Source organism: Protopterus annectens, chromosome 10.part0, assembly GCF_019279795.1.
Source record: "Protopterus annectens isolate FY-2018-M chromosome 10.part0, PAN1.0, whole genome shotgun sequence".
Lineage (NCBI taxonomy): Eukaryota > Metazoa > Chordata > Ceratodontiformes > Protopteridae > Protopterus > Protopterus annectens.
Window position 1 is genome coordinate 1,788,314,213 of NC_056744.1, and position 26,645 is coordinate 1,788,340,857.

The 26,645-nt window shown below is 43.4% G+C and overlaps 1 protein-coding gene across 1 annotated transcript in view; it reads right to left on the bottom strand.

Annotated features, from left to right (window-relative positions):
* The window catches only part of ARMC5 (armadillo repeat containing 5), a 197,997-nt gene extending 172,071 nt beyond the window's left edge, over nucleotides 1–25,926 (bottom strand). The window contains exons 1-3 of the mRNA XM_044086609.1: nucleotides 25,631–25,926; nucleotides 25,475–25,505; nucleotides 829–936 (exon numbers count right to left, since the gene is read on the bottom strand). Of these exons, the coding sequence (XP_043942544.1) occupies nucleotides 829–936; nucleotides 25,475–25,505; nucleotides 25,631–25,894 (403 nt within the window). The 5' untranslated portion in view covers nucleotides 25,895–25,926. The remainder of the gene's footprint in view (nucleotides 1–828; nucleotides 937–25,474; nucleotides 25,506–25,630) is intronic.
* Between the last annotated feature and the right edge of the window lie 719 nt (nucleotides 25,927–26,645).

Sequence of the window (26,645 nt, forward strand, 5' to 3'; positions counted from 1 at the left end):
TCTCATGCATATACATGAACACACACAGATAATTTATAACAAAACCACATTCACAGAAAGAAACATGCCTCCACAAACATTTTTAAAAGCCTAGCTGCCTGTTTGACAGCCTGCCTGTGAGCACGGTCTGAAGTACATTGCTCACTTTCTGAAAAAAACTGTGCTTTACAATTTCATTTCCAGTCGTGTTCTTGTTAGAGCTACAAGTGACAAGTGTTACTGCATTTTTAGTTATACTGTCTAATCATTTTTTTCTATAAGCACACTATCAAAATAATATCATGGTAGTTACTGCACAATGGTTTACACCTGCAAAGTATTCAGAACATTGTAATTTCATAACTACACCGTCCTATAATGTCAGAAAATATTCACTTAGATGTTCCACCTGCAAACCGAGACGACAATTTTTCTAAAACCCCTACTGATGAATGTAGCACAGAAACATATTAATCTACATATTAACTTAGGCAGTAACACATTGTTGGTTCAGTCATCACTGGAGCCAATTCTAGCACCAGAAAAAAAAAAAAACAAGTGCCAAACACTTCATTTTTGCATTAAGAACTGTACAAACTTGGTAGTGCATATAGTAACTAACATCAACGCTTTGTTACACATCTATCAGAAAGTGTACAATACACTAATAGTCACACAATAAGCAAAGACTACAAGAGGATTCTAACGCCTTCAAACCTCACAGCCTTAATTTTCTAATGCCTGTATGTTCAAAATTTTAAACACACAAAATGTTTTTACTGATGAACGTTTTTAGTACAATTTAAAAATGTCTGTGTTTAACATTAAATATATTTTGAATCAACTTACCTGCCTCATGAATGACATTAGAATTCTCACTGTCTATGGCCAAGTTACCTAGTGCCCTTGCTGTCCGATTCTGGATACTTTCAACACTAAGAGACTTCAGGATGGTCACTGCACAGAGAAAAATGTAAGAAGCAGTCATAAAAATGACAGTCTGCAGATAATGTGATGCAACATTCCAATTTAAAAGGAGATGGTAACTTCACGCTACAGTTGCAACAATAAAACCTACAGGATGCACTGTTCACAAGTGCAGGCAGGCAGTTCTGAAGGCGTTCACAATCAGGAGCTACAGATCAGTGTCTACACCCCTTTTAACCTCTCCAAATAAAATTGTAACAGACTTTGTTGGCAATTAATTGTCCCCAAGCACAACTCTGGGTCTTGCAATCCCTTTCATACCACATCACAGCCCCTTATGTGCCTCCCTTAATGTACAGCAGGATCCCAACATCTGTGCCATAAATTACCTGGTATTTCCACACCTCAGTTATCCATGTATTCACCCTCATTTGTTCAAGCATCCAGATCCAATATATTTTAATAAACCAAGCACCACAAACTAGCTGTAATGGCAGCATTAGGCCATCATGGAAAAGTAGCATTAAAAAGTGTCAAGGCCCTGCATACCCTTAGAGTAAGCAAATAGCCGCATGCTCCAACTCCATCATCATTTGTGAAACTACTATGAAAAAAATACTTCAGCCGATGCTTAAAGCCCACCCCCCTTTATGGTTTAGAGAACCACACAAACAGCACCAACGTTCCCCTCAACCACAGAGATTTCATTTCCATCCTAAGTGCATAAGCTCCCAATTTTAACCACGAAAGTCTTGCACCAGTCCCATACGACCCACTGGAAAAAATTAAGTTTCCCTTCAAGCTTCTAATTTTCCATATTTAAATGACACCTTCCTGTTCTTGTACCTTTTTTTTATCATGAACTGTGCCAACTGCATAAGCCATTCCCTTGATGTAGTCAAGTTAATTACTTTTTCCACATGCTTTTTCTTTCACATTTCCTTCACATCTGGCATGGCTTTCGGTACAGGCCACCCACTTCTGAGTGGGGCAAATCCCTCACTTCTGCAGACATACAAAAGTGATGTGAAATGAGATTTCCCACAAAGAAATTTTCTGCTGTTGATGCCTCATTCTGACAATCTTCCAGCAGTTTTTGTTGCTTTCTTGTATTTTAAAATCACAAACAACCTAATTCCCTTTTCCACTTCTGTTGCAAAAACTCTCCCTTGGTCTCCTGACCCACTGTCTTTCTAGACATTCTTCTCAAAGTCAGAAGAAAGCATTCCAATACAACAGAAAGGAGACTAAACTGGCTGTAGATTAGAGCCATTACTTAAAACTTTCATGTCAGCAGAATGGCAGCACAGGAAAGTAAGAGAGCGCAATGTTGACAAGCTGAGAAAAAGGAATTCAAGTAGATGAAAGGCAAAACCCAGACAAACTGTCTGTGTTAAGCTGCTAGCAGTAATAGTTGCTGAAACGCTGATGAAACCTACATTGTTCCTTGGTAATTAGTGTGGCACTATAAAGGGATTTAAAGTTCGAGAATTATTAACTGCGACAATAAGAGCACAGAGACTTTAATGCAAATGGGGGACACATACTGGTTCCAAGTCTGCAGTATCATAAGGTATTCCTCCCGTGAAAGAGCAGGAGCGACTTTCAGAAATCGCCTTTTTGGTCAGTATCGTACTCGTTTGTGACTTCAGATAGCGAGTTGTTACAAGAGTGGCAAAGGGATAGCTACTTGCTCCACAAGAGGGTCAAAGGGATAGCGAGTTCTGCCACAAAAGTGGCAAATGGATAGTGAGTTGTGCCGTGCCACAAGAGTAGCAAAGGCAGTTCCCTCCTGCAAATAAGTGCCTACAAAGGAGCTTAACAGTCCCATTTTCAATGATGAGATTAAATAAATAAAACAAATAAGTCAGCTGGACTAAATGCGAGTTGGCCAGCAACCAAGAGCTTTCCCATGAATATCACTCTATGGACAAGCTCGGGTAAACCACTGTCTATGCAGACTGCATGATCGGATACTGCATATGCTTCAGAGTGGCAACCTGTGTCCGTACACCTGACACACGGACAGCATGGTAGGAAGAGCAGGGGGACTGCAATTAAAACATTTTAAAAACCTTTAAACCTTTACAAAAACAACTAATCTGGTCATTGTTTTGTGGCGAAATCAAGAAAAGAACCTTAAATATTTAAAAATATTGTAATTAAATCTATTGACAGACTCAAGAGACCAATAAAAAAGTGCGATTTCAGTCTGCACTGCTATTGTAAATCACAAAAAAGGGGTAAAACAAGAGAATGTGCTCTTTTACCATGTTCTTCGATGCGAGGCTTGGTTTATTCGTGCCATACACTGACCACCTTACTGCACTGCCGGTTGTTTTACTGTTTCACTCTGCTTTTTCATGCTTTTATTAATTGCACTCAATTTAATCCACACCACTACTTAGTTACAACTTATTTATTGCTTTTTTACCAATGTTGCAAACTGTGACAGAAATATTTTTATTTCGTCCATGTACTTACTGCTACTTTGGCTAAAGTGGTTACTCAAAAGGGTATCAATAACCAGTTCATCTACCCAGCTAACAAATAAATGGAGAGTATCCTTTGCTGAATGAAATTAGGTCTATACAGTGGCATCCATTAATTTCAGCAAAGAAACCTCTCTTGGAGGCAGAATCATTAATATTCCACAAAAAATGTACATACGGCCAAAACATGTTTCAGCTTCTGACTACACCTGCTGTTTAGTACATCACCCCCTTAAGAAGCAATGTAAACAAATGTAATGTATACAGCCTTTTATGCCAAGTCAGTAACTTCTCTAGTTTGTACCACATTAGACTTGATGCATAAACAGACACAAACTGTAAAAGAGTAATGAATAAAGTTGAACTTACAATATGTGAAATGCAGCCAAACACAAATCCAAAGATATTAATAATGAATGACTGGAGGGTGCAGTGGTGCAGCAGTCGCATTGTCGCCTCACAGCAAAAGGTTCTCCGGTTCGATTCGCAGCTGGGGTGCCTTCTGTACAGAGTCTGCATGCCCCTCCCTGCATTCGTGCGGGTTTCCTCCAATGTTACAAAGACATACATCTGGAGTGTTTCTCCCCAGGCCTCCACTGAAAATTGGCTTCATTCCAAGACTTTCCTGGTAAACAAATGTTAAAAAAAAAAAAGGTTAGTTAAATATATAATAGCTTCGTTCACTGAAACATTCACCGTTTGCTAATACATGTAATAAACTGGTCAAAAGACCTTTCTTAGCCATAACCCAGGCCAAACGCAGAACAGTAAAGGTTTACAATATAAAAGTAAATGCAACTGTAGTGACAGTGTAATTCTGAATAACCAATAGGTTCATTAGTTCTTACTAAGCTAGTGGTCAGTGAGACCATGTTTAATGTCAGCCACATCACCCAATACTTGTGGCAGGCTAACAATGACCCTCCATTAAGTAGACCTTCCCCACACGTTGCTCATTTAGGATGCCATGAAAACTAACACATGGGATATCAACTAACTAATGAGATGAGCACAGAAAAAGTACACAAGCATGTTTACATTTTAGAACAAAACGAAGGTTTAACGTAGACTGTGAAAAATACATAAATATCCTGCAACCCAAGGATAAATGTGTGCACAGAAAGTACAAAAATGTGTAATGTGTGCACAGAAAGTACAAAATGTGTAATGTGTGCACGGAAAGTACAAAAATGTGTAATGTGTGCACGGAAAGTACAAAAATGTGTAATGTGTGCACAGAAAGTACAAAAATGTGTAATGTGTGCACAGAAAGTACAAAAATGTGTAATGTGTGCACAGAAAGTACAAAAATGTGTAATGTGTACACAGAAAGTACAAAATGTGTAATGTGTGCACGGAAAGTACAAAAATGTGTAATGTGTGCACGGAAAGTACAAAAATGTGTAATGTGTACACAGAAAGTACAAAATGTGTAATGTGTGCACAGAAAGTACAAAAATGTGTAATGTGTGCACAGAAAGTACAAAAATGTGTAATGTGTGCACAGAAAGTACAAAAATGTGTAATGTGTGCACAGAAAGTACAAAAATGTGTAATGTGTGCACGGAAAGTACAAAAATGTGTAATGTGTGCACAGAAAGTACAAAAATGTGTAATGTGTACACGGAAAGTACAAAAATGTGTAATGTGTACACAGAAAGTACAAAATGTGTAATGTGTGCACGGAAAGTACAAAAATGTGTAATGTGTGCACGGAAAGTACAAAAATGTGTAATGTGTGCACAGAAAGTACAAAAATGTGTAATGTGTGCACGGAAAGTACAAAAATGTGTAATGTGTGCACAGAAAGTACAAAAATGTGTAATGTGTGCACAGAAAGTACAAAATGTGTAATGTGTGCACAGAAAGTACAAAAATGTGTAATGTGTGCACGGAAAGTACAAAAATGTGTAATGTGTGCACGGAAAGTACAAAAATGTGTAATGTGTGCACAGAAAGTACAAAAATGTGTAATGTGTGCACGGAAAGTACAAAAATGTGTAATGTGTACACGGAAAGTCAGTTGGATGCTTAGATAAGAAAGGCAAGGAGTGAAACAACAGGTGTAATAGTAACCAACACGGGATGCTGCAAGCAAAGAAGGAACCCAAGACAGCAGGTTTCACTTTATAAAAACACCAGCAGTTTCTTGGAGGTGTTTGATGCCTTAAACATTACAACAGCAGGAATGGATCGGACGTTCATAGGTTCATACTAGGCTATCTGCCCTAGGGCATTTATAAGCCTAGCCAGAGTGTGTTTGGCTTTCGCCACCCATTTTAAATTAATTTTGCTATGCCTTTTTCGAGGTTAGTATACTGTGCCTCTGTCTAACAGTGACACAGAAGTGATACCCGGGGTAAACCTACGATCTCCCATCCACTCATCAAGATTCCTCTTGAAGAGAGTCAATGAGGGACTCTGCCTAACCTGGACTGGGATTTTATTCCAGAGTGAAGGGAGCCACTGGGTTATGAATCTGTCCCTCCAGCATGTCCTATTTATTTCAGTGCTGAGGTTCAAGTCTCTCGAGTGCATAGCTCGATGGGATTTGGATTTTCTGAGGTGCAGCATGTCCATTAATTCCGGGTTGGACATGGCTTTATACGTCTGGTACAGATCGCCTCTGAGCAGTAGGTATGCCACTGAGTAGAGCTGGAGTTTCTTTAACCGGGCAGCATATGGCATCTGTTTGAGCCCTTTGATCCTCTTGGTGAGGTACTTTTGGGGTCTTTCCAGTTGCTGCAGGTGTCTGGTAAGGTACATCCCAAAAGGTGCATAGTACTCAATTATGGGCCTGATGAGGGATGAGTAAAGAGGTACGATGACCCCCACCCTGATCTAGATGTGAATCCCTTCATGATTAGGTGGGCTATATAAAATGTTTTTCTAACCACTTTGGCCACGTGGTTGTCAAATGAGAGATTGCTATCAACTTGGCTCCCCAGGTCCCTAATGACTTCTTCTGTACTTAATGGATTACCACCTATGTGGTAATTTGTGGGCACTTTGTTTTTGCCAAAGGGGATGACTATACACTTTTTGGCGTTTAGCTTGAGGCCATGGCTCTGGCACCAGTTGTCTGTTTCTATGAGGCCCTTTTGGAGGATGCTTGTGTCGGCTGGAGAGTTGATTATGGCGCCCAGTTTGCAGTCATCTGCGAACTTGGTCAGCCATAGTCCTTCCGTGTTGGCCTGTACCGCCGAGAAATATATACCGAACAAGAGAGGTCCCAGGACTGAGCCTTTGGGGACGCCACTTGTAACTGGTTTGGAGTCTGACATGGCTCCAGCAATTCTAACCATGTGGGTTCTGTCCTTGAGCCAGTTTGCAACCCATCTTGTGACATAGGGGTTTATATTTAAGCTGGTGAGCTTATCTATAATGCCCGAGTGGGGTATTGTATCGAAGGCTTTTGCGAGGTCCAGGTAGGCTGTGTGGACCACCTTCCCCTCGTCAATGGCCTTGGTGACTGTTTCAAAGAAATCGACCAGGTTTAAGAGGCAGGATCTGCCCTTAAAGCCAAACTGGGTAGGATCCAGTGTCTGCAGGTCCCCAATATCTTTATTTATGAGGTCCATGATGATCCTTTCCATAGCTTTGCAGACCAAGCTAGTCAGGCTTATGGGGCGATGTTAGAAGGAAAAAAAATCCACACAGTTGGAACAAGCTTAGAAAAGACTATGTGGAAGTGAATAAGCAAGGTAGGTGGGGGGGGTGAAGACACAAGCGACCAGAAATACGAAACCTAAGACAGTAACACGGGGATGTGGGCTGAAGTTTCAATGCTAGCAAAGGGCAGAAATTATTACAATTTGAAGACAGTAGACAGCGAAGATCATCAGCAAACATGATACATTCACTGATCTCCCAGAAGGCTTTTTTGCAATGTGACAGTATTTTGAATGTCGACAGTTTCCAGTACTGGGAGGGTATACTCTAGTTTTTGTAACATATGTTCCTAGCTACTACCTTCAGAGTGCCTGGAGACAGATGTCTCCTAATTAATCAGGCCTGCTTTAGTAACTGTAAATAAAGCATACTGTTGAAAATTAATGAATAAATCCAGTCTCTAAGAGATGCTCACAGCTGTACACCTGGGTAATAATGCTGCCCCATGGATCAGTGAGAAGAAGTGGACAGACAGGAAGTTAGCTCTGTGACGCAGGAAATAAATCATGGAACTACTTTTGGCAACAGTGACTTGAAAGTCATTATTACTAAGCCATACAAGTTTGTTTAGATCTTTCTGGATCTTGTTTTAAAAGTAGTAAACCATCTGCACACAAGGTGGCACTCACAGACTGACAAGGTCATAAAAGAGGACTACACTAAAATGTGATCCCTGAGGCACTCCAAAGGAAAATGTACTTAGAATAGAAAGTTGCCAAACTGGACTTGTATGGTTCAGCTGGAAAAAGAAGTTATGTCTTACCATAAAATTCCATCTGTGATGTTGATCCTCGTTCAGTCATTACGCATAGGGTATCGGTTCCGACTTCGGAACCAAGCTGGCCATTTTCCAAGCTCGCGTCAGCCACAAACTCTCTAGCTAAACTCTTAATCCCCCTCTCCCTGTTACCTCAGATTGAGTTTGCAAGTAAAAAGAAGGTAGAGGCTACCTCTGGTCAACTGACCTATCTGAATCGGTAGGCAAGATCCACTATAAGCCTCAGGAGGGGGATGGATGGAGGGTCGTAATGACTGAACGAGGATCAACATCACAGATGGAACGTTATGGTAAGACATAACTTCTTTATCTGATTATGTTAATCCTCGTTCATTCCTTACGCATGGGACAGAGTCCCCAGCTACCTTATTTCTTGGGAGGCCCTCATGGAAGGACATTCCTGAGCACCATAGAGCCAAATGATGCTCTTCCCATGGAAGCCAGATCTAATTTGTAATGGCTGATGAAGGTATGTGGTCTAGGCCTCGTAGCAGCTGCACAAATGTCATGTAAAGAAGCTCTAGCATGGAAAGCAACTAAGGTTGCTACTGATCGAGTAGAATGAGCCTTGACAGTGGTAGTTAACTGAACATTATGCTTGCTGTAAATAAAGGTCATGCAGTCTTTCAACCACTTAGCCAACGTGACTTTGGAAACAGCATATCCTAATCTAGGTCCAGAAAAAGCCAAAAAAAGCTGATCTGACTTGTGAGAAGCTTTAGTTCTGTCCAAGCACAAAGTTGTCTGTGAATATCTAGGGTATGTAGGCAATACTCTCCCCTGTGTTTGAATGATTGGGAAAAAAAACTGGCAATTGAATGATTGGGAAAAAAACTGGCAATTGAATGGTTTGGTTAATGGACATACCAGAAATCACTTTGGGCAAAAAGGTAGGATTAGTTCTCAATGACACTCTGTCCTTATGAAAGGTCAGATATGGCTTCTTGAAGCGCAAGGCTTGAAGTTCGGAGATACATCTGGCAGAAGTAATGGCAACTAAGAATAAAGTCTTCCAGGACAAGTATTTGAAGTCACAAGAAGAAGCTGGTTCAAAGGGTGACGTTGTCAAAGCTTGTAAGTTGTTAGTTTGTCTTTCGGCTTTTCCCGGTAAGGGGCCGCCACAGCGGAACTCCGGTCTGCTAATGATTGGCAGAAGATTTTTACAAAATGCCGAGGTGCCAGCTCGACGCCCAACCTTCAATGAAGGCACGCCCATTTACGCACGCATGTCTTTCGAACGCTACCCAACCGTGGGGAGGACATGAAGACTCCACACAGAAGGCACTCCCAAGCCCAGCCGAGAATCGAACGGGAGAACCTCTTGCTGTGAGGTAACAACACTACCGCCATACCACCGCGGCATGTCAAAGCTTGTAAGACTAAAGCCAAATCCCATGGTTGAGTGTGTTCTCTAAAGGGAGGTTTTAGATGAAAAACGCCTTTTATGAAGGTCCTGCATAATTTGTGAGACATGAAAGAAGAATCCTGGACCCCACCGTGGAAATAAGAAATGGCGGCAAAGTGAACTCTGATCGTGGAAGCAGAAAGACCAGACTGGAATAAATCAGACAGATACTCTAGCACTACGGGCATTGGTGTTGAGAAAGGATTTGTTTTTCTTTTAGCCAGATAGTAAACCTCTTCCACTTGCTGAGGTATGTATTTCTGGTAGACTGCTTACGAGATGCAATGAGGATGTCACATACAGGTAAGGATGGATCATTCTGCCTGGCAATCACTGGAAGTGGAGGAGCCAAGCTGTGAGCTTTAGGCTGTTTAGGTTGGGGTAAATCAGGTTCTGCGGATGGGAGATCAAGTCTGGGGTTGGATCGAGAGTCCATAGTTGATCTAGCAGGTGAGGCCACAGGAAGGGGAACCAAATCTGACAAGGCCAAAATGGCGCTATGAGGATTAATTTGCTCTTCAACCGGCGGGCTTTCTTCTGGACCTGGGGAAGAGGAGGAAATGCATAAAGTAGACTCGATGGCCAATCGTGGACTAGAGCGTCCCTGGGTGACTGTCCCCGAGGGGGAATCAGGGCGAAAAAATTGCTGCATTTGTAATTGGTGGGGGAAGCAAAGAGGTCGAAGCAAGGAAGACCCCAGCGGTTGAAAATTCCCACCGCTATCAAGGGATTCAGGGACCACTCGTGAGGTTGAAAAATGCACCTGCTTAGATGTCTGCTATCATGTTGGAACTACAGGGAATGTGCGTTGCTAGAAGAAAGCGGTTGGTAGCCATCACCCATTGCCATAATCTCATGGCCTCTCGGCAAAGGGGATAAGACTTCGTTCCACCTTGCTTGCTGATATACCAGACCACCGCCTTGTTGTCTGATTGAATCGCAATGGTCCCAGACGGCAACAGAGGATGAAATGTTTGCAACGCCAGAAGCACAGCCCTCACCTCCAGAACATTTATATGCAAATGGGCCTCCATTTCGGACCACGTACCTTGGACAATCTTTCCCTGAAATAGGCCCCCCCTCACCTCATCAGGGAGGCATCCGTGGTCACTGTGGCCGTGGGTTGTTGGGGGGAGAAGGTACGGGACCACTGAAGCAGATTTCGAGACAACCACCAAATTAAGTCCTGCTTGCTCCTGAGAGTTATCCGAATCTCGGCTGAAGGAGGGAGCTGAAAGGGGTACCACTGAGTGAGCAGTAACCACTGTAGAAGCCTCGTGTGAAACCTGGCCAGGGGAACAATTGTAATGGAGGCTGCCATGGAACCCAACAGCTGTAGAACCGAGTGAGTTGAGGATTTCTCCTTTGAGAGGATTGGAATCGATTGTTCTCAATCTTTGAATTCTGTGCTCAGGCAGATCCCTATGAACTCTGTTTACTGAGATGGGGTGAGATTGGATTTTTGCCAATTTATGGTTATGCCTAGCCTTTCTGCGGTGTGAAGAGAGAAAACCAGGGCTTTTTCTAACAGATGACTGGTGGAAGCGGTGATGAGCCAGTCATCTAAGTATGGAAAAACCTGGAATCCCTGTAGTTGCAGGAACGCTGTGACGACTGCCATGCACTTTGTGAACACTTTGGGGGCTGTAGAGAGTCCAAAGGGCAGTACTTGGAACTGATAATGACTGGTTCCCGCATGGAAGCAAAGGAATCTCCTTGACTGTTTGTCCACTTTATGTGGTAGTATGCATCTTGAAGATCTACAGAGCACATCCAATCGTCTTTTTCCAAAAGTGGGAGGATAGACTATATAGTGACCATCCGGAATTTCTGTACCTTTACGAATTTGTTTAACAAACTGAGATCCAAAATTGGTCTTCAGTCTCTGGTCTTTTTTGGCACCAAAAATAGTCTTGAGTAGAATCCGGATCCTATCTGGTCTGGTGGGACTGTTTGGATGACTCTCTTGCTTAGCAGCTTTGCAATCTCTAATGCTGCCTGTACCCTTTGACTGGGTGGCATGTCGGGTAATTTCCTTAAGGTGGCGGGATAAAGATCGAATGGGATATGGTAACCTCTGGAACCCTGGTTACGCGGACCTCTTCTGCCCCAAAAGGGGCGTCTTCACTGAGAATTTACCCCTCTGCCTCTAGGGGAAAAAAACAGCCTGTGTGTCACGGAAGGAGCCCTGAGATTTTTTTGTGCCATATCTTCCCACTCTTTTGGTTTCTGGAGAAAGCCCGTTGAGGGGAAGAATAACAGACACCCACAGCAGAAAGGGTCTTACCATCCTGTTCACATCTAGCCAGTGTGCTTTTAACTTTGGGACCAAACAACAGAGAGGCTTCCAATTGGAGCATTGATAAAGGAAGCCTTGAAGGGTTCTGCGAAATCAAACAAGCGCATCCAGGCAAGTCATCTCAGAACAACGCCTGCACCCGATGCTCTAGCTGCCCCTTCTGATGCATGAGAAATGAGATGTATGTAGGAGTTAGAAATAGATTCAACGGTGGCTAATTGAGAGGCCACTTTATCACGGACCTCATCAGACACAGCACCAGCCAAAGTTTCAGAGAGCTCAGAGATTAAGTCTCTTTGAAGCCTGGTAAAATGTGCCATATAGTTTAGAACCCTGACTGCAAAGGTCCCTTGACTACAAAGGTACGCTTTCCAATTTTGTCCAGAGCCTGAGACTCTCTGTTGGGCGGATGAACAGTCTGGCTTTCTTCGTCTGCCAGGTCCTTTTTAGTTGCGGCCGCCACCACCAAGGCATCTACCGAAGACCTTTGGACCAATGGGGGTCACTCTCAGGAGGGGACAAAATTTTATCTGGCCTCTGGGGAATGTCCTCAACTGTCAGAAGCCTTCCATGCACACTGCATTACCAGCCGGACCAGTTCGTCGGCAGGTGGAGTAACCCAGGAGGTAGGGGGCCTGGCACGAAAGGCCTGTAGGAGCACAGAGTCTTCAGAGGTTGGGTTAGAGGGCTGCCAATCACCTCTCTGTTTCAGGATTTCTAGGATATCTCTGAAGGATATCTCAGAGGGTGACCTAGAGGACCCTTCCCCATCATCCAAGTCTGTGTCTTCGGTGAGGGACTCCTCAGTGGAGTCCATGTGTTTCCTCTTACACAAAGACTTTCGATGAACTTCCTCAGAGGGAGGAACTGGGGAAGACAGCTCAATAGGGGCTTCCTGTGGGGGGTATGTACTGAGGCTCTCGTGCCCGGTGTTCTTGTGTAAAAAGTGGAGACATAATATAGAAACGTCAGCCGATGCAATAGTCTTCTTTCGACTCTGAGTCCCTGGACGGCTGCGGAAAGCCGAAGAAGGGGCGCCATAGTTAGAGTCCTGGGTAGTGGCAAGAGAATCCTGCCACAAAGGCAACTGAGGCTCCTTAGTGAAATCCAAAAGGGGAACCGAAGGTGAAGACTGTGCTATACTAAGGGGCTTCCAAGACAGTGATAGGGTTTCTGATGAAGAATGGTCACCTTCCAAGGAAGTACCAGGTCCTGGGAGGAAGAATACCTCTAGCCAGAAGCAACTGATCCACAAGACGCAGCACATCATGTTCAGAGAGGCTTCTAGTGGATCTCGCAGACATAGCTGAAGGAGAATCAGGTCTATCCAAAGTCGGAACAAGTTCGGTGCCCACAATGGTGGGAGTTTGTACCGCAAAAAGAGGACTTGGCATGGCCTGAACAACAGTAGTGTGCCCCGAGGGAACCATCGGTGCCGAAGGTAATGTCTGCACCGACGAGGTCGGTACCGAAGTGGTAGCTGGCGATGTGGAGAGAGTCTGCAATAGAAATGAAATGGTCGGTGCCGAGCGAGTAGTCGGCACTGAATCAATGGTCTTAACCGAGAGGGAGACTGGCGTCGACACATATCTGCGCCAACAAAAACTGTATGGACTGTACTGTTGGTGCCGATGAAGAAGTCTGAACAGAGGAGCCCCTAGGTTCCGATGCTGTATGAGGCACACTACTCGGTGCTGAAAAAATAGATGGTGCCGATGGACTCAGAACCGAATAACTAGGCTCTGAAATCGTCGGTGCCGAAGAGGTCAAATTCGTAGTGGAAAGCTTAGGTTTTTTAGGTCTCTGTTCCATAGGGCCTCCAGCTGGAGAGGATGGAAGAGACTTAGATTTTTTATAATCATCACTCCTTTTCTTGTGGGAGCTTGGAGGGGATGAGACCTCCGTCCCAGAAATAGCCTCTGAAAAGGAAGATTTTAGTAGCCCCTTTAAAATCAACATTCTTTCTTTCAATGGCAGTCCTATTAGTGAAATTCTTACAAATCCCGCAAGGCGGGTTAACTGTTAAATGAAGCACACCCAAACAATAAACACAAAGAATGTGCATCAGAGACAGGCAATTTATGGCCACATTCCACACATCTTTTAAAACCTGGACTGCCTTTTTTATCTGTCATAGTAAAGAAAGGGAAAGAAGGGTTACCAAAAAGGAATTACCTGAAGGTAAGGCCCAGAAAGTTTTACCAACGATGGTAAAGGGAAGAAATACCTCGTCGGTAAGAGAAAGAAAAAAAACAAAAAAATAAGAGCACAAGTAGTCGTCGCTAGGTGCGATAAGGTAAAAGATAACCAAATAACTACTTTTCCTCAAAAGGTTTAGTCAAATTTTTGAAAAGATCAAAAATGTGTACTTAGCTCAATGAAGTAGCCTGACACAACTTAACTGCGATGCGGCAAACGAAATCTGGGGTAACAGGGAGATGGGAATTATGGGTAAGAGTTTGGCTCGAGAGTTTGTGGCCGACACGAGCTTGGAAAATGGCCGGCTGGGTTCAGAGGTCGGAACCGATACCCCATACGTAAGGAATGAACGAGGATTAACATCATCAGATAGATAATTATCACTAGATGATCATTTTGTGTGAGAGACATCCAAGTAACCCTCATACATTTCACAAAATACGATCTGTAACTTTGGACAAGACAGTGTTAAGTTGTTGAAAAAAGGACACAAATTCTCATTTAGAGTGGTAGACAGAATATATAAAGATGTGAGGGGTGGGGATATAACAAATTAGAAATGAAAGAATATGAATGGATAATGCATATTTGTGCAGACATACCACCAGGTTTGTATCAGACAGTTTCTTTGAAACCTGTTTTAAGATATAAGCAAATGTGTTTAAAATAGAGGTCTATGCTTTTAAAGTTTAATTTATAACCAGGATGTTAACATACTTATTGGCTGTGGTAATTTTATTAGTATAAATCTGTTTTGGTTGTTGTGGTGTCTTTCGGCTTTTCCCGGTTAGGGGTCGCCACAGCGGAACTCCGGTCTGCTAATGATTGGCAGTAGATTTTTACGTGCCGAGTTGCCAACCCTGACGCACAACCTTCAACTAAGGCACGCCCATTCACGCATGTCTCTAGACAGAAGACGCTCAAGCTGAGAAACGAACGGGACGTCTTACTGTGAGGCGACAGTGCTACCGCAGCACCACCACCGCAGTCTGGTTGGTATGTGTTATAATTTTTATTCATTGATGAAGGGCTTGTTTGACCTGAAAGCTTTGTTTTATTAAAAACTTTCAGTATCAGCGTTGCTTGGTTTATTCTACTTTGGAATATTGGCTTTATCAACTAAGCTTTGTTCTGCAATTGTTTGGTTGTATTGAGCTAAAGATTGTTTAGCCAGAAAGTACTTCATTTTAGCCCAACAAAACTTTGAAATATTCACAAACGCTTTTTATTTTTACAGTAAGATGATACTCAGACAGTAGGCTCATAGGTGTGTAATGGGCTAATGGCCCTGGGGCCTTTACAAGCTTAACCATAGGATTACCCTGGCATCATGCCACCCAACTTTAGTTCCTAGTGTCTCGGTCGAGTACAGCCATTGGAGTCACCCCCGGGGTGAATTTTCTATTTCCCATCCACTCATCAAGATTTCTCTTGAAGAGGATCAGCGAGGTGCTCTGCTCGACATGTAAGGAAGTTTATTCCACAGCATGGGCAGTCTCTGGGTTATGAACCTGTCCCTCCAGTATGTTCTGTTGATTGTGGTGAGGTTGAGGTCTCTGGAGCGTGTGGTGCGGAGGGACTGGGATTTCTTTAGATGTAGCATTTCTAACAGAGCTGGGTCAGACAAGGCTTTGTAAGTCAAGCAGAGAGCGCCTCTACATAGGTGATATGAGAGAGAATTAGTGGAGGTTTTTTCTGAGCCTGTCCATACAAGACAAGTATTTAAGGCCTAGGATCCTCTTTGTGAGGTACTTTTGCGGCCTCTCCAGTTGTTGCAGGTGTCTAAGTGAGGTACATGCCAAATAGGGCATTGTACTCGATGATTGGCATAATGAGAGAAGAGTAGAGGGAGACAATGACCTCCTTCTTCCTGGATGCAAAACCCTTAGTAATGAGATGTGCCACATAGGACTTTCTGACCACAGGAGCAATGCGGTGATCAAGAGAGAGGTTACTGTCAACCTGTGTTCCCAGATCTCTTATAACACCTTCTGTGTTCAGTGAACTACCATCAATGTGGTAATTCATGGGAACTGGGTTTTTCCCAAAGGGGATGACGACACATTTTTTGGCATTGAGCTTAAGGCCATGGTTCTGACACCAGTCGTTGGTCACAGAGAAGCAATTCTGTAGGATGTCAACATCACTTGGGGAGTTAATAATAGCTCCCAACTTGCAACGCCCATTATGACTGGATTTTGCCAAAAAGCTTTTTTGTCCACTCTTCCAGAAAGCTATACAACTTTTTTAATGGCTAGTCAATATAAAAACAATCTTCAGCAGGTCACTGAGTTCACAGGCTGGCCAGAGGTGTTGCTGCCCCCCAATATCATATTTTCTTTTTTATGAAAAATACCATGTTTTAGAGGACCTAGGACTATTGAACGAAAGTTCAATAGTCCGAATCCACAATAACCAAATGCACTTTAACAAAAGCGCTTTCACCGAAAAAGTGCTTTTGTTAAAGTGAGTTTGGAAAAAAAAAAAAAAAAAACAATAAATCTTCTTTTATGCAGGGGGGCAAGGCCCCCTGCACCCCCTATGTGGGGGGCTGTGCCCCCAACACCCCCTTACTTTTATATTCTCACTCTGAGGTCGCACTATAGTGGGGAAAAGGGAATTTTCCCTTAACCGCACCATAGTGCGACCGGCACAACAAGCATACTTATCCGAAATTGCTGCTTCACTGAACAGCACTTTCGGTTAAGTATGTTGGGTGATGTCTGCTTCGGCGGACAGTGCCATCGGGGATGTGTACAGATCCCGATTTAGAGTAGAGAGAGTAGAGCTGTGGGGAAACTGCAGTGCATATACAGATTAGACAAGAATCAATGCAAGCAGCAGTAACAAGGGGGCACACGGTTTGTTTGGAAGACGAAGCAACCGCCAACTATTACTAACAGGGGCCTGGTGCATTTAAAATAGGTCAGTAATCAATACTGCTAGAGAAGAGGGTACTGGACTCATCGCAGAGCTTTGAGACGAAGCAACCGCCAACTATTACTAACAGGGGCCTGGTGCATTTAAAATAGGTCAGTAATCAATACTGCTAGAGAAGAGGGTACTGGACTCATCGCAGAGCTTTGAGACGAAGCAACCGCCAACTATTACTAACAGGGGCCTGGTGCATTTAAAATAGGTCAGTAATCAATACTGCTAGAGAAGAGGGTACTGGACTCATCGCAGAGCTTTGAGACGAAGCAACCGCCAACTATTACTAACAGGGGCCTGGTGCATTTAAAATAGGTCAGTAATCAATACTGCTAGAGAAGAGGGTACTGGACTCATCGCAGAGCTTTGAGATTTATCTCGATGAGTGAGGCACTGTGACTAATGCATACTGGATGCAGAGGGGTATGTTTCTGCGAACTGTGTCACACAAAGATTCACTGTGAACCTGCAGTGTGAGACTCAATACTGTGGTCCCAACATTTCAAAACTTAAAGTGTGATGCTGATCAAAACAGATAACACCAATTGCCAAGAGGCATGTTTTTGAGAAATATGTCAGAGTGTTTCACTATGACTACTGAATATCAGCTGCGCAGAGATACATTTCTGAGAATTATGTCAACGAGCAATTCACTGTGACCACTGCACCGCAGACAAACATTTCAAGCACCAGCTGTTTACAGAATCCAGAACGGTAAAGGACAGGTGGTGGCAAGCGGAGGAATGTAGGCAGTCAAGATGTATATAGTTGTTTTGCCTCTGAGTTTGAGTTGTACAACTACACAATTGGGATCAGTATCCAGCTGTTTATTGGTGGTTAAAACACTTAGAATTTTTTTAGCTACAGCCCACCTAGACAACTTTCCATAATGATCACCTTGATAAATATAAAACAGGTTAGGCAATAGCCCACCTAGGCAACATTCCATAATGATCACCTTGATAAATATAAAACAGGTTAGGTAACAGTTGTCAGATCATAGCATGATTATGAAACTGCTGGCATCACACAAACACATGTAGAAGAGTGTAGCTATTCAAATACGCTATTTTAAGCCTTTGTAAGTGAAATCATATCAACATACACACACTGAAAACAAGAACAAAGGTCCTTGAAAAGTAGGAACATCTAGCTAAAACCTGGACATCTAATCAGCAAATACCACATAATTCTTCCCACTTCCAATAGGAATGAATGTGAGATACCACTCAGAAACACATTTTAAAAACAGTGTAAGCACATTATCAAAGAAAGTCTGTAAACTCTATGGACTTTAATGAACAGTTTTTCCAAAATTGTCACACAATGTCATTTTTTTTTGGACAAAGGAGATGTAAAATGTCCTCTATCTTTAAATTGTTGCCACTAGTATGTTAGCCATGTTGTGTGTTCTTCTGTGTACTAGATAGCTTAAAAAAAAAAAAAATTCACATTCGATAAGGGGGAATTCAGAAATTTGTGAAAAGGGGTATTTCAAGTCTGAAAACAGAAACAACCTATGCAGGGGTAAATGAAGCCTAAAAATAGGAACATTCCTCCAAAACAGAGAAAGTTGAGAGGTCAGAGTGAAATCGACCTTTTTGGATGGCGAGTACAAATCAGATAGGGACATTACAAATCTAAAGTTTAAATTTCAAAAAAATAGTGCTGAAATGTGACTATTTTACCAGTTAAATAATCTTTTCAGTGCTGGTAAATAACAGCCATCCAACAGTCATTGTAAACATATCAAATCTGCTGCCATTAAAACCCTGGAAGCAAGCTTTCAAAATTACATGGGGGGGAGGGGGGTGCTGCCAGCAGGCATGTACAGAAATATGCATATGCTTATTAAGCTCAGAGGCCACTTTCCCTTTCTGGTATGTGCTGACAAACCAACCAACTCAACGGGTACAGTATACAAAAACAAAATAATGAAGATATGAAATAACTTTTCAAAATCCATCCATATACAATACTAACAATTGCCTCCAGAATGTGTTTGAAGTAGGACAAATCCTAAGTGACATCTGCTCAAAAAGACTTTGCCTAATGAACAGACTATGCCTACCCTTGAGCGAATCCTTCACCCACAGTCAGATGGTGACTTACTGGTATTACAAACATGCACCGAACCTTAAAGTTTAATTACCTCCAAAATAAAATTATCTCAAAAACAGAGGTGAAAGGATGTATAGAAGTACTGAGCCAGAGGTATGATAAAGTTCTCCAAGGATGAGCAATGAAGAACTAGTTTTAGCTATGAGCACAGCAGCAGCAGATATTCTATTAGGAAGTCAAATTGTTACTACTAGCTGTCTGTGTGTGTGTATGGTGAGAAATTAATGTGGTGGTTGATAAAAAGAACTACAAATCTTTTATATATGCTAGTAGAAGACGCAAAGGTGCAAGTTGGGTCAGGGGAAGGAATGTGGACTCTGCGGCTGAAGAAAATGTGAAATGGCACTAAACGTCTGTGCTCTGACCGCAGACGTAGAGGAATGAAATGCAGAGTAGCAGTCTCCATTACACTACAGACTTGGGAACGGTCTGAACACTCACTCCAGGCAAAGATGACGGGTGTGGAAGGCAAGAAGTAATTTATGGTCTCTCACCAGAAACAGAATGAAAGAATTAGTGTATGAAGCTCTATGCAAGAGAATCACACCAAGAGCTAAGTTTAAAAGAAAGTCCTTAAGAAAAAAAAATGTTCCGAACTATGGCAAGTGTGCTATGTTTGGGGTGATGTAAAACGTTTCCACTATGTCAAGCTACTACATGACAGAGCAAAATCCCAAAAAGGGAAGGCATTTCTGATCAGTATTACCAAGAAACTTCGATCCCTCATAAAATCATCAAAGGCCAGTTTCGAAAGAAAAATTGCCCTAGACACTAAAGAAATCACAAGGCCTTCTTTAGTTATGTCAGGAATATGGGTGGAAACTACCAGATATGCTCTGAATTGTTGCATAACGGTACAAAATATACCAAACCTACAAAGCCAACATCCTGGCAGACAGATTCAGCGCAAACTTCTCCCCCCCTTCCCCCCCAAAGGAGCAAATGCTTATCCCAACTGAATGTAACCTCCCTGACATCACAGATGCACAGGTGAAAGCTGCCCTCTCCAAAGCAAAAAACACAGCATCTATGGGGACCGGACGATGTCCCAGGCTGTGTCTTACATGAGGTCCAAGAAGAACTAAACCCTCACATTAAGTCACTGTTCAAACTTAGCCTTACTACAGGATATGTACCCAAAGAATGGCGTACAGCTACAGTGGTCCCACTCCACAAAGGTGGTGCCACAATGGACCCCGGGAATTATCGCCCCATAAGCCTGACTAGTCTGGTCTGTAAAGCTATGGAGCGTATTATCATGGAACTCATAAACAAAGACATTGGGAGTCTCCAGACACTGGACCCTACCCAATTCGGCTTTGTTAAGGGCAGATCTTGCCTCTTAAACCTAGTTGATTTCTTTGAAACAGTTACCAAAGCCACAGATGAGGGCAAGGTAGTCCACACAGCCTACCTGGACCTCGCAAAAGCCTTCGACACAATACCCCACTCGGTTACCAGCTTAAATATCAACCCCTACATCACAAGATGGGTTGCAAACTGGCTCAGAGATAGAACCCACATGGTAAGAATCGCAGGTGCCATGTCTGAATCCAAACCAGTTACAAGTGGCGTCCCACAGGGCTCAGTTCTGGGACCTGTCTTGTTCGGTATGTACTTCTCTGAGGTTCAGGCTAACATGGGGGGATTATGGCTGACAAAGTTCGCAGATGACTGCAAGCTGGAGGCCATAATCGAATCTCCAGCTGACACAAGCATCCTCCAAAAGGGTCTCACAGAGACAGATGCTTGGTGCCAGAGCCACGGCCTCAAGCTAAATGCTAAAAAATGCACAGTCATCCCCTTTGGGAAAAACAAGGTGCCCACAAATTACCACATAGGTGGTAATCCATTAAGTACGGAAGAAGTAATTAGGGACCTGGGGACCAACGTCGATAGTAATCTCTCCTTTGATAATCACATTGCCAAAGTGGTTAGAAAGACCTTCTATATAGCCCACCTCATCACGAAAGGGTTCGCATCTAGATCAAGAGAGGTCATTGTGTCCCTCTACTCATCACTCATCAGGCCCATAATTGAATACAATGCCCCTTTTGGGATGTACCTTACCCGACACCTGCAGCAACTAGAGTGACCCCAAAAGTACCTGGCCAAGAGGATCATGGGCTACAAACAGATGTCCTATGCAAGTCTACTAAAGAAACTCCAGCTCTACTCAATTGCTTACCGCCTACTCAGAGGCGATCTATGCCTGACGTACAAAGCCATGTCAAACCCAGAATTAATGGACATACTCCACCTCAAAAAATCCAAGTCCCTTAGAGCTACACGCTCCAGGGACTTAAACCTCAGCACAAAAATAAATAGGACATGCTGGAGGGACAGATTCATTTCCCAGAGGCTCCCCTCACTCTGGAATAGAATCCTAATTCATGTTAGACACTGCCCCTCGCTGACCCTCTTAAAGCGAAATCTAGACGTGTGGATGGGAAATCACAAATTCACCCCTGGGATCTCTTCTGTGTCCCTGCTAGACAGAGGCACAGTAAACCAATAGGTTTATACTAGGTTCAAAGGTTTATACTAGGCTATCTGCCCTAAGGCATTTATAAGCCTAGCCCAAAGTTTTGTGGCTTACGCCACCCCTTATGTTAAAAAATACTGTGCCCATTAGTTTGTTGTGCCTCTGTCCAGCAGTGACACAGAGATGATTCCCGGGGTAAACCTACGATCTCCCATCCACCGGTCAAGATTTCTCTTGAACAGAGCCAGCGAGGTGCTCTGCCGCACATGGACCGGGATTTTATTCCACAGCATAGGGAGTCTCTGGGTGACAAATCTATCCCTCCAGCATGTCCTATTTATATCCGTGCTAAGGTTTAAGTCGCTTGCTCTAGTGGATCTGGTAGATTTGGATTTTTTGAGGTGGAGCATGTCCATTAATTCCGGGTTGGACATGGCCTTGTATGTCAGGCACAGGTCACCTCTGAGCAGGCGGTATGCGACTGAATAGAGCTGGAGTTTCTTCAGTCTGGCAGCATATGACAGATTTTGGAGTCCCTTTATCCTTTTGGTGAGGAACTTTTGGGGTCTCTCCAATTGCTGCAGGTGTCGGGTGAGATACATCCCGAATGGGGCATTGTACTCGATCATAGGTCTGATAAGTGAAGAGTACAGGGGAACAATGACCTCACTTGATCTGGATGTGAATCCCTTCATGATCAGGTGGGCAATGTAGAAGGTCTTTCTAAGCACTTTAGCAATGTGAGTGTCAAAAGAAAGGCCACTGTCAACCTGGGTTTCCAGGTCCCTGATAACCTCTTCTGTGCTTAATGGATTGCCACCTATATGGCAGCTTGGGGTTACCTTGTTTTTCCCGAAGGGTATGACTATACATTTTTTGGCATTTAACTTCAGGCCATGGCTCTGGCACCAGCTATCAGTTTCCGTGAGACCCCTCTGGAGGATATCTGTGTCCGATGTACTTTCCACTATGGCGCCCAGTTTGCAGTCATCTGCAAACTTTGTCAGCCATAGTCCTCCTATGTTTGCCTGTACTTCTGAGAAGTAGATGCCAAACAACAGGGGGCCAAGGACTGAGCCCTGTGGGACACCACTTGTGACTGGCTTGGAGTCTGACATGGCGCCAGCAACTCTAACCCTGTGGGTTCTGTCCTTTAGCCAGTTTGCAACCCATCTTGTGACATATGGGTTTACATTTAAGCTGGTAAGTTTCTCTATAATACCCGAGTGGGGTATTGTGTCGAAAGCTTTTGCAAGGTCAAGGTAGGCTGTATGGACTGCCTTTCCTCATCAATGGCCTTGGTGACTGTTTCGAAGAAGTCGACCAAGTTCAAAAGGCATGATCTGCCCTTGACAAAGCCAAACTGGGTCGGGTCCAATGTCTGCAAGTCCCCTATGTCTTTGTTTATGAGTTCCATTATGATCCTCTCCATAGCTTTGCAGACCAGGCTTGTTAAGCTTATGGGGCGGTAATTACCAGGGTCCGTAGAGGCACCGCCTTTGTGGAGTGGGACCACAGTTGCCATACGCCACTCCTTGGGCACGTATCCTGTGGTAAGGCTAAGATTAAACAGCTGCCTTATATGTGAGTTTAGTTCCTCGTTGAGTTTGTGTAGCACACAGCCGGGGACACCATCCGGTCCCATTGATGCTGTGTTTTTAGCTTTAGAGAGCAGCTTTCACCTGCGCATTTGAGATGTCTGGGAGGCTACACTCCGCTGGGATAGTTATCTCTCCTTTTGGGTGGGAGAGGGGGGTGAAGTTTGCACTGAACCTGTCTGCCAGTATGTTGGCAATGTCTGTGGGTTCAGAGATTTTTGTATCATTTTGGACTAATTCTGCGCATATCTGGGAGTTTCCACCCAGGTTTCTAACATAGCTGAAGAAGGCCTTATGATTGTCTTTTGAATCTATTGCAATTTTTCTCTCAAAGTTGGCCTTGGATGATTTTATGAGTGCTCGTATTTTTTTACTAATAATGATCAAGGGTGTCTTCTCTTTTATGGATTTTGCTCTATCATGCAACAGCTTTCTCCTCTTATTGTAAAGTTTGTTTATGGCTGGGGTCCACCAGACTGGACGTTTGCCCTTGGTGGAGAGAGTCTTGGTTTTATTAGGGATTGTATGATCCATGCAGTCCTGGAGGTGTTCGTAGAAGGCATTTGTAAGGGCTTCTGCAGCTTGGGTTGTGGTTTCCACTGGCTCGGGGGCCTTGAAGGATACCACACCAGTCTTGAGTAGTGTGAAGTTTGCTTTAGAGAAGTTCTTCACTGTGGTCTTTTTTGTTTGGGGTGGGGGCGGGATGTGGATTTCCAGTGAGATAAGTTTGTGATCTTATCTCACCAATGAGGGATATACTTCCGGTGTGGAGCATTTTGTCCCCATGTTTGTGATGATGAGATCTAGTATATTTTCTCCTCTTGTGGGAACGGTGACTAGTTGTTCCATGGCATTTGAATTTATGAACTCCAGGAACCTTTGGGCTAGAAAGTTGGGGCTTAAGTAATGTTCCCAGTCTATATTCGGGTAGTTGAAGTCACCCAATATAATGGTGTTTGGAGATACATTTATACCCTCCAGTGTCTTCAGGAAGGCTGTGTGGGGTTCCTGAGTTTGAGAGGGTGGCCTGTAGCATGCTACAAATTGTAGAGCAGTTTTGCCTATGGTTAATTGCACCTGGATGGTTTCCGATGCTTCGTGCGTTGCCACCAACCTGGAGGTGTGGGTATCCTTGATGAATATGGATACACCCCCTCCTTTTGTGGTGTGGTCCGGGTTTTGGGGCCGGAACGCATGATATGAGGTAAAACCTGATAGTGCCCGGGTGCTCTCAGGAGCCTTGAACCAGGTTTCAGTCACAGCACAGACATCGATGTTCTCCATACTGAGGAGGGCCTCGAGTGCGTGCATTTTGAGATTTAGACTTCTGGCATTGAGCAGCATTACCCTTAGTTTCTTCCCATTTTTGTTTTCTAGGGTGGTAGGTTTAGAATTTGAGCCTTGCCTAATCTTAAAATGGTACCTTCTGTGACCTACTTTACAGAGGCACAGTAGGCTAATCAAACAGGGAGGCGGAAGCCAAATTACACTCTGGCTAAGCTTATAAATGCCCTAGGGCAGACAGCCTAGTATCTACCTATGAACCTACAAGTCTCACCCAGCTGAAGCTGTGACTGACTGAAAAAAAAAACTACTCAAAGCTTCAAATGAACAAAAACGTGAATGCCTATATTCCTCTACTTGCATGTACAAACTTGACAGCCACACAACCAGAGAGAGATGTTAAAGGGATTACAAACTTGACAGCCACACAACCAGAGAGAGATGTTAAAGGGATAAGTACCAATCACAGAGGATACTGCTGTTGTGGAACCATATTCCACACCACATAAAGCAAAGTACTGATCTTGCACCATTCAAAAGCAACTTGGATAAATGGCTAGGAAACCGTAATTTCGCCCCTGGATTAGCACCCACATCCTTATGGATAGGGGCAAATGTCCCAACATATCCCTTCCTGCCTAAGTACTGATCTTGCACCATTCAAAAGCAACTTGGATAAATGGCTAGGAAACCGTAATTTCGCCCCTGGATTAGCACCCACATCCTTATGGATAGGGGCAAATGTCCCAACATATCCCTGCCTGCCTTTAGATTATACATAGGCAAAACACAAGGTACCCTAAGAATGCCGGACTAGGCGTCTCAACGTACTTCCCACAGACGAACAGCCTAGTAAATACCGATGAAATGCTGTCTGACTGAGCTGCACATGAGCTCTGGAATTACAACAAAACTTAAGCTCTTAATTATGAAGGGGAGTCTGTACACATCGGGTTTAATAACATTTTAAGGGGGATAAATAATCGTGTACCCTTAAACTATGGCTAAACCAAATAAATACTTCAAAAGCCAGACCCGCCCCCTTCCTTCGAAAACAGAATAGCAACTAAACTGAATGTGTTTAAAACAGTGATCAAAGTACCAGCCACGAACTTCTTAATACATTTTAAGTCTGTATTACGTAATCAATCTGTATTACTCCAGATTCCACCTGCCAAAATTTTCTAATAGGATTACAACGCCATCCAAAGAGCGACAGCCTTGACGTCATCAACTCCAAGCTTCACCCCACCCCCCCCATGCTGACGTGTCCTGACTTCGGACCGTACCATACTATTACTTACCGAGTGGGGGTATGCCTCCAAGCTTACGAACCTAGAAAGAAAGGAACACAAATAAGCAACCAATGAATAATGTCAGAAGATGTTATAATTGTTTTCTAAAATATCTGTCTCCCAATATGACCACAAAACTACTGGTCCGGGGTTACACAAGCTCACCTCAATACGTGACTCCCCCTCGGTACAGCAATTAGCCAAAATGCTGAGTGACAAGTCCAAGGCCTTCCGGGCGTGAGACGCCTGCAACAGTGCAAGCAATGGTCGCAGCCCACCCTTTGTGCGAAATCGGGCAATGCCATCGGGCCCTTTGATGTGTTTGGTGCGGATAGCAACGAGAGAACGGCTTATCCCCACCGGATCGGTTCTTTGCGACAGTTGGGATACACAGTAGGTCAAGGAATCGCTCGCCGATCCCCCCGCCATCTTGGAACAGTTCTTATCCACGCCCCCTTTTTTTCTTTCTGGAAAAGTCAACGGTGAAATTAGATGTATTTATAAACGTGCTGCGCAGTGCTTTCTGGACATTGTAGTGTCTGGGGACTAGAAGTAATATAATTTTTGTACTTTTCGGTTAATGGGGCAGTAGTCTGCTACCACGTTAACCTCCGAGGGTATTAAGAATTGTTAACTTATTTGTTCCTATGCTTCTGAAACATATGTGTTACACTGCGCTCCCCTCAGTTAATGTTTGGTTATACCTATACGATGTAACATACTTTAACACTACATATAGCAAGAAATAATGGAAAAGTACCTATCATTTTTTCCTTGAGGAATTTATGAACATCCAGACAGGCTGTGCTACAAATTTTGCCCCAGAGTTGTGTGGTCTTCTGAAAATAATAGACCGATTATCAAAGAGGTTTCTCGGGGAACCACCAATTCTGGGTCCACATTTGTTCAGTAGATCCAGTAATGATATGCCCCAAAGGAGCTAAATTATTTTTAATACGATATGCAGATGAGTCCACTATGGTCTTCTTCACACAAAAATGTAGTCTAAATCCTACAAAGCCAAACTGATCAAACATCAGTAAGGTAAGTTACTTTCATCCAAAGTCAACTTCCACACTGATCCAGCAGTTATACCAACTTTACCATGTACACCTCATCTGATTATGGCAACAAATAGTAACTTGACCACTTAGAGAAAAATCAAGACAAAGCCAACACA